This window comes from Lagopus leucura, unplaced genomic scaffold, assembly GCF_019238085.1.
Source record: "Lagopus leucura isolate 7727_CA_CO unplaced genomic scaffold, USGS_WTPT01 Super-Scaffold_100029, whole genome shotgun sequence".
Taxonomy (NCBI): domain Eukaryota; kingdom Metazoa; phylum Chordata; class Aves; order Galliformes; family Phasianidae; genus Lagopus; species Lagopus leucura.
Genome location: NW_024962280.1, coordinates 6255044 through 6269999, shown reverse-complemented (window position 1 = coordinate 6269999; position 14956 = coordinate 6255044). Strand labels below are relative to the sequence as shown.

The 14956-nt window shown below is 44.3% G+C and overlaps 1 protein-coding gene across 4 annotated transcripts in view; it reads right to left on the bottom strand.

Moving 5' to 3' along the window:
* Positions 1-817: 817 nt before the first annotated feature.
* LOC122185370 (calcium-activated potassium channel subunit beta-2) overlaps positions 818-14956 on the bottom strand; it is a 115557-nt gene continuing 101418 nt past the window's right edge. For 2 of the 4 annotated variants that reach the window (XM_042881095.1, XM_042881099.1), the window contains exons 2-5: positions 14842-14952; positions 9792-9962; positions 7857-8052; positions 818-2970 (exon numbers count right to left, since the gene is read on the bottom strand). In XM_042881095.1, coding sequence (XP_042737029.1) covers positions 2686-2970; positions 7857-8052; positions 9792-9962; positions 14842-14952 — 763 coding nt within the window. In that variant the 3' untranslated portion in view covers positions 818-2685. The remainder of the gene's footprint in view (positions 2971-7856; positions 8053-9791; positions 9963-14841; positions 14953-14956) is intronic. The other 2 variants (XM_042881096.1, XM_042881100.1) reach the window with 2 other exon arrangements.

Here is a 14956-nt window from a genome sequence, read left to right as displayed (position 1 = left end):
TCCACCAAAGCACTCCTCTTTGAGGCAGCAGGAACTGTCGACATTGTGTTTGCAGTGCTAACGCTTCTGTGGGGGGTTAACTGTGCCAGGCAGTTAATTCCCTTTAAAATTACTGTTTTACCTCGCTCCATCCAATTACTCAAGTTATTTTGCTATCGCACGGATCTCTCTGTTAATGTCAACAAAATGATTACAGAAAGCAGCAGCATCAAGGTGTGTCACCCACAGGGAGCACTGACAGCAAGTGCAGCGTGCAGTGTGTTTCAGGAGCTCCATCAGCACCAAACAGCACTGACATGGGCAGCCTGGTTGTCATGCATGGACCTGGGGTGATGTTGGATTTGTGAGCTGAGGTTGGCAGCGTGGCTCTCCCTTTGGCATGGGTGGTAGCAGAGGGGTAAATGGGGGACAGCTGAGCACCAGCACGGGGCAAGCCCCTCTGCTTGAAGGGAAAGCAATGTTGTAAAGGAAGAAAACTGGGAGCCATGTTGCTATATTGGTCCTGAATTTGTCCCAAAAGGGTCAGCTTTGGCTGAGGACGGAGTGTTTTTGCTCAACAAAGATTTTGCCACACCGGTCCTGCTGATGGTGGGAGCGCCCAGATCTGCTGTGATCCATGTGAATTGCACAAATTGATCCGGAAAATGTTCTACACAGAAATCTTCATCAATTCCCTGTTGCATCAGCACTCCTCATTTCTTAGCTGCAGGAGCTATAAAGGAAAGTCTAATGAAACAAGCCAAATCTGAATGCAGAAGATATTGAAATCTAGAAGATTTAATTTAATATTTTTATTACATATCTTTGGAACCCTGATTATCCTTCCCCCCGCCCTTCAGGCATTTATTTACCTAAGGAAAATTATACTACTGATTACAAGATTGCAGCTCCATTTTCACTGCTTAGAACTTTTTTTTTTTTTTTTAACAGCTCGTGTTACACCTGCGTGACTTGTAAAGTTTCATAATATCTTGAAATTTTTTATGCTATGTTGCAGAAAGGTACTTACATAGAGATGAAGGAGGCAGAAGATTTGCTTTGCAGTCTTTTTGAGGGGAAAAATGTTAGTTTCTTGGCTTGGATAGGCCTGTGAATGATTCCTTTGAATCACTGGGCAGTGAGTTCACGCCCTGCATTTGTCCTTCAGGCTAAGTGCAAGGTGAGAAACTATGAGAGGTACCTTTAAACACAGCATAAAAAGGAATGTTTTCTATGCGGGGAATAAAAATAAATTATGCAGAAACCGTGACTGTTGTGTGTGTGTGTGTGTGTGTGTGTGTGTGAAATCAGACCTGCAATATTCCTGTGGTAAATAAATGACAGATAGGACAGCATATTAGAAAAAAACATGAATATTTCCAATAAATCCTTGCACCTGGGCATTTTAAATCAGAAATCACTTCAGCCAGAACTGCACACTGAGTTGAGGTCAGGAGAGATTTCCAGAAGTATTATGATTATTACCTAACAATTCAGTTAATAAGAGCTGTGGAATTGGATTAGATTTTTGTCATTTCGGATGTTACAACAATAGGGACCTTTGCCTGACACAACATCATGAATATTGGATGGGATCCTGCGGTGCTGCTCCTCCACGTTATGATATTATCCAAGGCTGAAGGTTATGAATACGAGTTACATTGTTCACTTCTCAGTTGGTAAAAACAAAAAAGCCACCATCCCATAATCAAGTTCTGATACACAACTAGATATAATATAGCTTTTCTTTATATATATATATATATATATCTGTATATATATATCAAGTAAAAAAATCTAAAATAGTTGGAAGTAAAAAATGAAAAAATAGCTGATTGTGTTACTTTTTCTTTACAGTGATATGGTAGCAAATACATGACAAATGAGTAATAAACCTTTACATAAGGTGTTCTGGTGCCATCTCCATCAGCAGGGCTCACACTGAAGTACAAAATGGAACAAGGTGATTTTTGTTGGTTTTCTTTTTTTTTTCTTTTTTTTTTTTTTTTTGGCTACAGCTTCTGCAGATGACAAAGATGCTGTTGGTAAGACAGAAGGAAAATACAGCATAAAATAAATAAAACTCCAAAGTGTTTGCAAAAGACTGTACATACCACTGGGTAAAATTTACTTCTGAACTGGGGGAGCTAACACATAGCATCGCCAAGTCCTACTTAGGCAGAAAACACTCATACTCATCCTGGCCTCACAGTAGTCCGTGTGGTGCCACCTGCTCACAAAAAACCTGTTTTGTTTCCCTACTTTTTTTCCCCTGCAACCAATAATAACAAGGCAAAACCAGAAACCCATTGGCAGGGCTGAGCCAGAGGTGAGACCTCAGTGATGCACAAGTCATTTGCTGCCTTTTCTCCAGGCGTAAATTTCCCCAGAATCCTTTACATTGAGAAAGTCAATTGGCTGAGTATGGCAAATGGTCACATTGAGCCCAATTCTGGCTGTAGAAAGGGAAGAAGTACAGGTCTCAGCATCAAACAAGATCGTCAACACAAACAGTAATTTTTTCGGTTGTCTGCATAATAATAACATCATGTTTGCATATAGAACAGCTTTTGCATTATTGCTCTACTTATAAGAATATAGTAAGGAACTTACAACAGACTTGCACGTTACAAACTTAAGGTTCTTTGGTGAAGAATGAGAAAACAGTATTTTATCTGTAATTAACTCTTGGAGGAGTTTTCATCCTTATCTGTTGATCCTTTGGATTCTCTCACAGAGGAGAGAAAGGTATTGAGTCAGCTTTACCATCGCGACGATGGCAACGCCGCCGATCATCATGCATGTGGGCCAGAAGAGCGAGTGGAACAGCACGTTGGAGCTGTACAGTTTGGTCAATATCACGTTCTTCTGAGTGCCCTCAGGATCATAGAAGCAGGAGAAGCGTTGATACTTTCGGAAGTTTTCCATCACAACGTTCACCATCGACATGGATTCCTCGTAATTCTTGCCGCACTTGGGTATGTACGAACACTGGGGAGAAATCAGAGGGAGAAAAATGCAACTCCAAACCAGATACCGTGTCTGTTTTCAGGTGGCAAGCAGGAAAATCTCAAGATGATTGTGCTTTTCATAATAACAGCGCAATATCATTAAGCTAATAATAAATTTATCTCAGACAAAACTCAATATTTTGTACATCTACAGAATTTCCCATTGGAGAGCCTACAAGTGCTGTACAAATATTAATGCTTTAATTTGCACAGCAGCCTCGTGAGATAGGTGAATACATTATTATTGCTAATTTACACATGCAAAAATGAAGCTGATGAAGCACCTCTTCATCTTAAGTGGCATACATACCCTTGCAGCAAGGTGGGTAATTGACTTGCTGTAAATACATATCTGGCAGCTCAGATCTGGCTTGTATGGGATCAAAATGATCTCAGTAGTCATGGGTGTTCACTCACAGAAGAAAAGGCCAACAGGAAAACTTAATACAAACCTTCCATCAGGGGCAGTGCCTCAATTAAGGACAAATAGAAAGTCAAAGAGAAAATGCAGATTTTCCTAGTGACTTCACCTCTTGCTGGAGCTCAGCCCTGGCTCCTGGGCTGTTGCTTAACTTGCTCTTTGGTCCTGCCATGCTCCCCTGCTTGCACTGCTGATCTTGCTTGTAGGGGGTGATAGTTAAATTTAGGTAACTTAACCATGGCAAGAGAGTTTCTCAAAGGAAAAGAGTCATCTTTATTAAATTAATGCAACCCATAGCTTTTTATTATTGTTGTTTTAAGTTATAAACTTTATAAATGTCCCTCTGTTCTTTCTCATGACTGCACTGTGACTTTTCATAACGTACTGAGAAAAATCTCTAGTCCTAATAACAATTCAAGGATTAACCTCATAACAGGATTTGATTGATTCATTGGCAAGTTTATTAGCCCAGAATGTGATTTGAAGCACGGCAGGAAGATTGTCTGCAGTTAGCCGACTGCAGCATTAAGGGTAGAGCATGTCGGCCTGCCGTAATGAATATTTCATAGAGCTCTAGAAATTAAAGATGGAAAATATCAGGTCAGTAATATCTCATCCATCTTCCTGCTGGTGCAGGGCTGCTCCCCCCAGGATATTCTCTTGCACTCTGCCCAGCTTTGTCTTAAATGTCCAAAGCTGCAAGCCCTCTTCCAGTGTCTGTGACTCCTTAATAGATCATAATCTACTCAGTACGGGAAAATTGTCAGTGAAGCTGTACCTAATTTTCTTTTACTGAATCATGCTATCGTGGTCCTAACAGTAATATTTCCAGCTCTGATGCTTTGTTGTGTTTTTTATTGCAAGTTTGGAGTCAGATTTTTTTGTTCCTTGAAGCAGCTGCTACTGTCCTGAGAGAGGAGACTGAATGAGGACTTGACTGCTGTTGCACAGTCCTGTCCTCTTGACAGAAAACAGCAGGCATGTAAAAGCCCCAATGATGACAGGTTCCTGGAATCAGAGTCTACAGAATTGTCCCCAGAGTGCAGTGGGGAAGTTCTGCAGATCCTGGCTTCCTGCAGGCTTGAGTATTCTGCAAGCACTTTTGAAGCAGACCTGATGCAGAAGCAAAACTCGAGCTGTTGCCTCCTACACGGAGCCACCAGCCGTGTCGGGCTGGTTGGGCTGCCTGAGCCAACCGGGTTTGAAGTGATGAAGCCATGGAAGGCAGTCATGCAAGGGAGCTTGATATGCTTTGCATCACAGCCAGGCTCCTTGTGCCAAAATCATCTCTTCTCATGCTTCAAGATAACGGGTGCCCTTCGCTCCATGTGCTAATGTCCTTGTTTCAGTTCTGAGCATTGCGTAGGTGATGGGCAGGCAGGCAGATGCTGATAATGGGATGCTTGCAGTGTTTTCTTTGGTTTGATTGTCATTTAGTTTTCTCAAGTGCTTGGCAGGAAATTTTATATCTGCCATTCTTATGCTGTGTCTATGAATGTAAACTACTAAAGCTGCGCTGCTTTATTACAATTCTGCATTGCCAAACACCTGGAAGTCTGCAAGAATGGAAGTAAACTTTGTCTGGACCTCTGTCTCAAGTAAGAATTCTGTGATAAAACATGGGGTAAGTGGCTCTTGTGTTACTAGCAATCTGATCACTAAGAGCACATGCTAGGTAGTTATAAAGAGGACTTGCTAGATTTCCAGCCCTACCTTTCTAATTTAAAGGATTGGGCAATCTGTACAGGCTATCTGCCTCTCAACTTGTCCAACCCAAAGCCCTGCTCAGTGAAGGGTCACTTGGCCAGTCAAGCTGTGAGGATCTCCATGGTTGGAGACTGCACAGCAACTCTGGGCAAGCACGTAACTGGTTCTGATGATCAAATCTGCTTGCTTACCTCACTTACAAAGCATGGATATAAACCAGTGGTGACATGAAAGGAATCAAGATGATGTAGCATGGAATGGAATCGGGGCTTTTGGAACTGCTCTAAGCTGCTCAGTCCTTCCTTGGCATGGCAGACATCTCTGGGTGCAGGCTACACTGCCCAATGTACCTCCCCTGTCGACTCTTGCAGTGTATGGCAACCAAGTAAGAAAAGTATAGCTGTGAAAGTATGTAAGCTGCCACGATTGTAGTATTGGCAAGGAGTTGGTCTTGCCTTAAGGCTAGAGATAGAGTGCAGACAGTGAGCGCAATGACAAGCCATGAAAAACTGTGGATGCTTTTCTGGGATAGGCTTGAGCAGCTCAGCTGGCATCCATTTACTTCCCATTGAGACTGGCAGCGGCATGCCGTATGTCTCAATATAAATGGCACCTGTTTCTCACCACGCCATGTGGGACAGCAGCTCCGTTAGGTAGCAAGTCTCCTAGATTAATCATTATTTAAAATCAAAGTGCATTCTGCTCATTTTGCTGCTGGCAAGAGGGGCGAAATGGGCTGCAGGTGCTGCTTGGCATGCGTGGCGGTGCTCAACGAGGCAGGGGGACCTCTTGGAGGTCATGTGTGCTGGTGTATAACACGTCTGCGCATCTTCATCTCTGTCAGGGCTCAGTGAGCCAGGCCAGACTTCTCTCTGGCTTGCTTAGCAAGGAGGAAGATGGGGAATGCAAACCTGCAAGGCAGAGGTGGGTAGAGAAAGAGGGGGAAATAATGCAAATGGTCCAATGGCTGCTTAGGGTGAAGAGCTTGCTGGGACATGGATGCAGGGGGTGAGGGTGGGTTTGCTGAGAAGGTGTGATGAAGCAGGAGGAAGGTGGTGAGTGCTGAGCATGGGTTGAGCAGGTGTGGGGATTTTGGCATTTCCTCTGTCTTTTGGTAAAATACCTCACTTTCTAGTCTGTAGCCATGCATTCTGCTGAAGCTGTGATAACCCTTGAGACTGAAATGGAACATCCTTTTCCTAATCCTCAAAGATCTGCAGTAGGAATTGTCCCAGTGCTTCTACCACGTAATGCAGATCTTAGAAAAGGTTTGGGAGGAGGTGGTCCCTACAGAAATGGGCTGCACTGGCCTGAAGCCTGGAGGCTCTGCTGATCCCAGCCAGTTATTTTACAGACATGGCGAGCGTCCATTAAAAACTGTGTTCGGATTCAGGTCACATAGCCAGCAGCACATGAGGAAAACCTAGGAATCCTCTTGAGAGTAGAGCTTAACCTGTAAAACAACCTTGGGCTGGAGGAGTATTAACTGTGCCCACATTAAATTAAGAGGTGGAGGTGTTCAGGAGAATTTCAAAATCTGTTCTCATCGAACAAAAATCAGTAGCAGAATGTGGAGATTTATGCTAAACCTCCTGATTTACTTGAATCCAGTAGAGTGCAGAAACTGATCTGATCTGTTTTAATCGAATCACTGGATTTTACTTCTGTCTCAGCGGAGAGTCGGATCTGCCCTAGCTTGTGGGTGCTGGGAAATGGACTGCAGGTGCCTCTTTTCTGCACTGTTGGGGGTGGAATGGGGACACTGCTGTATTTCACACCTCAACTCCAAAGGACTTCGTTTCTCAGCCACAGGAGCTAATTATCCAGCAGAATAACCACCCTGTGCAACCACTCGGTGCTTTGACTCATTTTAATATCACTTCATCTTAATATACAGAAGTAATTTGGTCTCCTGAACTGCTGCCATAAATAGAAATACAATAGGTTAGGCTGTCAGCTGCTCGAACATGGGCTCTGCCATTGCGGACTGCAGCACGTCTGTAGTTTGGGGTTCAGTGACCTTGGATAACTAAGAATTTAAAGCCTCGTGACTGAGCTGCATCCCATCTTGCTGCAGCCTGTGGTCTTTGGCACCCAGTGCTGGCGATGTGCAGAAGGGGAGATGAGAGAGGCGCGTGTCAGAGCCCCATACGCAGCATCGTAGAGGCGGCTCGCAGCCACCTGTGAGCAGGCGCTGCTCGGAGCGGCGCTGCCTGCGTGCCCGCTGCCTGCATCGCAGCCTGCAGGCAGGAGCTGTCTCTGTCCCACCTGGACTGAGTCGTGCTGGGTGTCACACTTGCTGAAGCAGAGAGGAGTTCTTCTGTTAAAAATATTTCTGTTTTCAAAGTCTGGAATTGGGGAAATGGTGTGAGAAAATGGGCCAGCATCTTAGTCTGCCTTTTATTTTTTTTATCTCCATCTTTCGTCTTGACAGTCTCTTTTATGTAAACCTTCAGCATCTTTGCACTGTGACCCCAGCACGGGGGGGGGGGGAGGGAGGGATGAGAAGAGGCTCCAGCCCCAGGTGTGGCACTTCAGAATGTGCTGTCTGCATGGGGTGGAGGAGAATGTTCCCCTTCAGAGATGGAAGCTCTGTCTGGGCACTGCTCTCTGCTCTGCATTTACCAGGGAAGTAGGAGCTGCAAGCCTTATATCACGTTTAAACAGGGAACGGCTATAACACAGTGAGCAGCCCTCCAGAAATCCATTTAGGAAGAAATTTCATTCCGTGCTCCTACCTCAGAATTAATTTTCATTGTTTCTTCGGTGTGGTAGAGCAGAAGCTTCTGGCCAGAAGAAGTGAGATTGACGTACACCTGCAGGCAGGGGTACTGAGAGATTTTCCAGCAGTCTGGGCCGCAGCTAAACGAGCAGTTGAAGGTTTCAGTGATGGATGCGTTGAGAAGCGAGCACTGAGCTTCTTCTGTCCAGACACTAAAGCAGAAAAAAGGAGATGTCAGAGCATGGCTAGAATGGGTGATAAGCACCGACTGCAGCTCAGAATTTCCATTGGGGATATATGAGGGGAATCTTGAAGGGCTTTGAGCCCTTTGAAAGGGCTGGACTTTCTTGTGTTATTCTGCAGTGCCTAATGTTTGGGAAGATATCTCTATTCACTAATTTATGTATGTAGATGAAAAGGGAACTGGGTCTCAGTCTGAAGAAGGTCTATAAAGATCAAAAGGAATCAGCAGAGAAGGATACAGAGCAGTGTGCTCCAGGGAGAGCGCATAACAAGTGGGGCTGTGAAGGGATGCCATGAGCTGAGCCTCAACCATTAACCATGGCATCCAGCTCAGCTCAAGAAGGACAACCTCTCATTGCTGGGATATGGGCATTCACTAGCAGAGACCTGCAGAAACCCTTCTTTTACTCACTTTTCCCTTTGACTGCTGTTTTATGCACAGGTGGGGGTAGTACTGTAACACCTATCCATGGGAGACTTGTGAAGTTGGAATATTTGATACTTCATAGGTGCTTCAGGCATTTTTTCACATAGTTTGTTATATAAATCAGCTTTCCACACGAGCAATTTTGACCTTAGCAGCCTCTGCAATTGACCCTGATACTGCTGAAAGGTCTGTGAGGACAGTTTGGAAATGCAAATGCTCTGAGATACTTAAAAGGCTTCGATCCCTGTCTCCAGAAATCTAAACTTTGCTTGGACTTAAGAAGGGGTAAATACTTTTATTGCACAAATAAGATGCTGGCTGGCATTCAGTTCATCCTCATGTGTAATGGTTCTTTTTCCTTATCATGGCAGGGTTGAGGAATGATTTTCAATTTTTGCAGTGATATAATTGAGGATATTCGTACCAGTTAACTTCAGGCACTTATTGTGAATATCTTAATACAGACTCTGTTGTTGATAAGCCAACGTGTGCCAAGTTTTGGGCTTGCAGACCGCCATTTTGATCCACAATTACATGTTTTTCATCCCCATAACTTTGCTGGTTGGAGTGGAAAAACCATTGTTGACACTCTTATTTCTGTATGGGATGGATTTTAAATAGGGCTGGTGCTTGAAATCTGCTTTCAAATACTGTTAATGAATCACAGGCCAAAATTTCTGCTCTGTTGCACAGAAAGAAGCCAGAGAAGGCCTTGGAAAAATTAAGTACAATGCAATAAAGATGAAAGACGATATTTCACTTTCACAAATTGCTGTGTTCTGGGAGGATTTCACTTGTTAAATGTGAAAGCAGTAACCCACATGGAAAACAACATGCTCTAAAGCAGCTGGATTTCTTTCCAAATTAATTCTCCATTTTTCATTTGAAAGTGCATTGTTTCTCAAGGCCGCTAAATACTTTTGCTCTCTCCGGATTTTGTCTGGGCTTTGTCGCAAAGCACTGGGGGTCTGACAGGTTTCAGCAGGCAGCAGAACAGTTGATGTGGATATTATGGTTGTGTTAAACTGCAGCAAGGCTAAAGCCTATGGATCAGATTTCGTCAAACAGGGATCTAAATTTTCCCTCACTCATGCCTGCACTGCTCAGCTTGCTCTCACTGTCGTTATGCCTAATTTATTTTACGGAAATGAAATGCAGAGTATGATCTTTGTTGACCAAAAGAGAAGTTATGCAACTTTAATAAAACCAGACATGAGAACAAGCTGTGATAAGTCCGCTGGAGCAGGGTGTGTGAGGTCAGGGTAACCACACCAAAATTACCTTTGCATGTAGGACCGCAGCAGGGTGATTCCCAGGAGGAAGTACATCATGATAGAGCACACCATCATGGCCAGCCCGAGGAGTATGGCCCGGTCTTCTCCAGCTTTTAGGGCTGTGACTGTTTTCCTTTTGTCCAGTAGATCATGATCCCTGATTTTTTGGTAAATATTTCTGAGGTTGAAAATAATATATTTTTATGTGAAGTTCATTTAGTCAATGAATCCTCTTTAGGGTGGGCAGTTCCACCTCCATACCCATCTTGTGGGAGAGAAAGGCTTAAGGGTCCTCAGGTGTCCTTATTCAGTGGATTCACTCTGACCTGGTGGAAATTAATTCATCTCCAAAACAAATTACAGCCATTTCTGAGAAGGTAAAAAACCTCTTATTGCAAATATAAAGATTAGACACTTGTGCCAGCTCAGTAGGTCCTTCTTTGGTGCAGCTTCATTGGCTCAGAATATTTATGATATAGATGAATTTGATTTCTCAGTGCCAATTTAGGGTACTATAACACATTTGGGTATGTAAGGTGTCTTGTCTTCAGTCAAATATGGTAACAAGACTTATGTTCCTGTATGCAGGATATAACTTGCAGAAGTAGTCACTGACATTTTGTGAAGGGACAGCTTTCTTTTCTGATTCCCTACAGGTTAGTGGTTTGGGAAGAGTTCAGCCCTGATTGCAGCTCAAGGCTCATGAAACACTTTGGGGATTTTGCAGTTGATTTCTCTGGGTTTATTTGATTGAGAGCTTATTTGCTTTATTTAAAAAATATCTTTCTGGAAGCTCCGTTACTCATTACATTGAAAACTCTGGCAGAAAATTATTCACTAAAGCTATTTGTTCTGGGATTAAAAAAAGCAGATACAACAGACCATTCCCCCTTCAGCAGAGTCCTTTCCATTTTCTAACCGTAAGTCCTCCTTTCATCTCTGAGCCTTTGATGATTCGATGGGTCATGAGGACACAATGGTGAAGAAGAAAATATTTGAGTACATTTCAAACACACTCAAACTTTGTGGGTTTAAAATGTACTTACAGACCTGAGGCTGGTCAAAATCTCCTGTGTTTTCTGTTACGGTTCTTTAGAATCATCCAGGCAGCACTCGAAGCGTGAGAACCGCACACCTCTGAGCCCTGGCACCACCATAACATGGACATGATAGTACACGTGGAAGAGGTTCCTCTTCTACTGTCTGCAAAATGGCAGGTGAGCAACATCAACATCACTGCAAACCCTCCATTCCTTTAAACTGAACCACCAACTTTCACTCAACCTTGGAAAAAAGCACTGTGTGACGAAAGACCAACTGTATCACTTACATCCACCAAAAGGGACACAGTCGAGACAGATGGAAAATCATACAAAAGCATAGTAAAATCAAGAAAAAAAAACACGTTTAATCACGAACTCCTTAAAAGTGGAATTGAATTTGTGTTTAGGTGATGAGTCATAGTCATGCAAAGCACAGGAGGTGTGGGGTTTTACAGTAAGAATTGTGCTTAGATGTTACTGCCATCAATCCCCCATAACTAAGACCTCTTGAGGTTTCTTCATCCTCCTGTAATTTACTCCTTTGGCTGCCTGTGGTTTCTCTTCCAAACCGTCCTTTGAAGCTTGTCAGTGTTTTTCTAGTTGGGAATGAAATGGTAATTCTGCCTGTCAAAATTTTCCCTGGTGCTGGGGAGAAAGATGTATTGTGAAGTGGTGGATGCCATTGCCTTCAAATAAGTGACGTAGAGTAATAATCTGATGCTACTTTTTTATGATTATTTGTCAATCTGTGTTTAACTCTGAGAGCTGCTATTACAATTTGCATTGCTTTCAAATGGAAGCAGGCAGGAAGGCAGAAATTGTCATGCAGTTCCAGAACATTACCCCATCACACAGCATAACTTATGTCAGCGCGTAGACATAAAACACAGAGCCATCGCTCACCGGTGTCACCAGAGCAGCTAGGACATAAAAGGGATACAAATGGACAATTTAAAAACAAATAGCTAATTGAGAATGGTTGCAAATGCTTCCTATGTGGCCTTGAGCCAAGAGCGTGAGTTAGAAAAAGATGGGCTAAAAGGCGAGTAGAATATTTTGCTGCAGCCTGAGCATCGCCTTAGCAGCTGTGTTACCCTGCCTGTGAGTTTGCTGCTGTGTAGAATGGGTTTTAAGCATGTATGAACTTTTGGTACATATGAACTTTTGGCACTTACTGACTGGGAGAGCTAGAGGGGTGCTGTGCTTGGCCGGCTGATGCTGCACCCCAGGGCTGTCAGCACACGGATCACTGCTTATCTCACAGACTCCATCTAATAATTGTGATTACCTGTGGCAACTCCCCAAATATGATAGTGGTGTAGAAGTGGGTGTATTTTGTTTTTAAAGATGTCACAGCTGTCAAAACACAAGGTCTTTCCACCTCCTGTAAAGACATTTAATAGAAAGCAAACCTCCAAGGACAAAAGGTCTTTGCTCTCATCATCATTTTCAAGCTGAAATGTTCCCTTTGCCAAATTGCTCACAGGATATGGGCTGGCTACTCTCCCCTGATTCAACTGCCAGAGAGGAAACCTCAGCTGTGGCCATGCCTGTGTGGGACAGAGCAGAGTGGTCCCTCTGTGGATGTGGCAGCAAAGCAGGGATCCCACTGCAGGGTGGTCAGCAGCTCCTTATGAAGCCATCAGATGAAGGGAGAGGAGGGTGTGTGTTACGTTAGTTGGCCTGAATGCTACAGCCAAGGAGAAATACAGTGCCTAATCACCTTCGTAAAGAAGTTCCCTATCTTCTGCAGAGCTGCTCCCATTTGCTGCAGCCAAGACTTTTCTCTGCCATTGTTGGGGACAGATATTTTAGTAGTAGGTAATGAGAAGGACAAGGCTTGTCGCTTGCTTCCCACCTGCTCTGTGGGCTGCGGGGCTGTTGAGATTCCTGTCTGCTGGGAATATTCAGAGTGACTTTGAACCTACGTTTTCTTCTCTGATATCACGGTTATTATGCAGAAGTCATACTTCTGATATCTACTGATAGCAGAAGTCCTTGAAGAAAAAGGTCAAAAACCTCTAATATATTAACCACTGAATTTCTACTGCTCAGGGGCTTTTCTACTCAGAATCCACTTTATTTACATTTTTCCTTACTGGGGATGCTTTGTTGCATCAATTCTTATTATCTGAAGTACTGCAAGAGGATATGTCCCTGGAACTCGTACATGAACCTCTCTGGTGGTTCCTATCACTAAGAATGGACTTCACTCAATTCCCTACCTTGTCACCTCCAAAAGAGGCCGAACTGAATTGTGCTTTGGTTTTCCAAGCTTATAGCACTGTGGAAAAGATAATGAACAGCTGAGAAGTAATGAGGTCTTGGCTAGGTTTCCAAAGCCTAGGAAGTGGCAGTTGGGGAGCAGCAGATTTCTCAAACATAGCAATGAATGCACTTCTTGGCCTTGGCGCTACCAAAGCAGATGCCCGAGAGACACTCCCCACCCTGGAGGAGGCAATTATCCCCCAGCAAGTGACCCACTGCTGCAGCAGACTGTTGTTTGCTGGCATAAGTTTGCTGCTCCAGCTGACAGCCTTTCTGTCTGAAGCTTAATGAGCACAGGATTCCTAGGAAGGGGTCATTTAGGGGATGTTATCTGTCTGAAATGAACTGACTGTGCGACGTGGTGCTGCTGCCAGTGACCTTACGCGTGTTAAAATTGCCATCAGACAGCTATGGGTGAGTTCCTCCCGTCGTGAGCACTTGTTCCATGTTCACACCTCTCTTCTGCAGTCCTGAGGCTGCAGTCAGCACTCTCCTGTTCTCATTTTCTCTTCCTTCAATCCCTTTTGATGGCTTGAAAAGGCACCTGGAATTGCCACGGCTGGTACATAGGGGTAGAGGAACATAAGCTTGGGGAAAACTCAATTACAGAAGAGACTTGCAGAAGTACAGGAAGCAGTTAGATGTCCAGCTCCAACTGAATGTGCATGGAAACCTGCTGCCAAGCTCAAGTCCTCAAAGTACCTATTTGGGATTGGATTATCCAAAGAGCTGAGCACCCTTGTGGAATTTGCAACAGAGTTCAGTGAATTAGCCAGTCCTCCAAAGAAACCCAACTTCCCGCGGGCAGCTCTAGTACCTGGACTCAAAACCCATTTTCCTAGGCAGATGCCAGCAGTAACGTCTCATTAGAGTGTGTTTTGCTAATTGGCACTGTAGCTCCACTGACCTCTGGTTTTGTTTCACTTGAGTCTGATGTTTTGTGATTGCAGTTAATAGTGACTGCAAGGAGAGCTGAAGGAGAGGAGACAAGGGAGAAGGGGGAAAGAAAGGAAGGGGAAATGTGTTTGGTGGTGACAAGATGAGCTGCCCAGCAAATCTCACTACAAAGCAGAGAGATTTTGGAAGGATGAGCCTGAGCATTACTGACAATTGTTCTCTCAGAAATGATATTTAACTTCTCTCATTCCCAATTGAGTGCTGCCTTTGTAGACTTAAAACCTCTCCTTCCCTTTCCTTCTCTTCTGTGCAATTCCCTGTCTGTGTGAGACTCAGTATTCCCCTGTCCATCAGCCTATTTCCTGCAGCAGTACTGCTGAACTGGGCTGGACCAGAAGCCAGCAACTTTTCCAGCTGTTTGCCATCACCCAGCTGCTGTGCAGTGTCATGCACATATGCTTCCCACATGTGCATGCATAGAAACAGGAAGCATCTCTGGCAGCTGGATGCATCACGCAGATGTGTAAAAGGCACAGGTGACTGGAGGAGAGGTAGAGGTGGCTGGAAAAGAGGAGGCTGTGAGCTGTGCCTGGAGCAGGGCGTGTGTGTGCTGTGGGCAGGGAGCAGGACACCTGTGAAGGGCTTGGAGCTGTGACTGCAAATCTGTGCTGGGGATAAGTGTGCTGTGTGCTGTGGTAACCTCGGAGCTGGCCTTCAGAGAGCAGCTGAGGGAACAAGGGGCTTTCTATCCCTCCTCCCTCCCCCAGTGCCACTGCTATAGAGCAGTGACAGGTCATGGTCCTAGAGATTCCAAACCCATCAGAGACAATCATTATTGATGCCATTTACCTTTTCTCATCGTGTCTGTAAGATGTAGAGCTCCGGCCACTGGTCCAAATAAACATTTTAGAGGGTTGCCCAGAGTTGGCTTTGCTTGCTGCAGTGGGGCGATGGAAGGACCTAG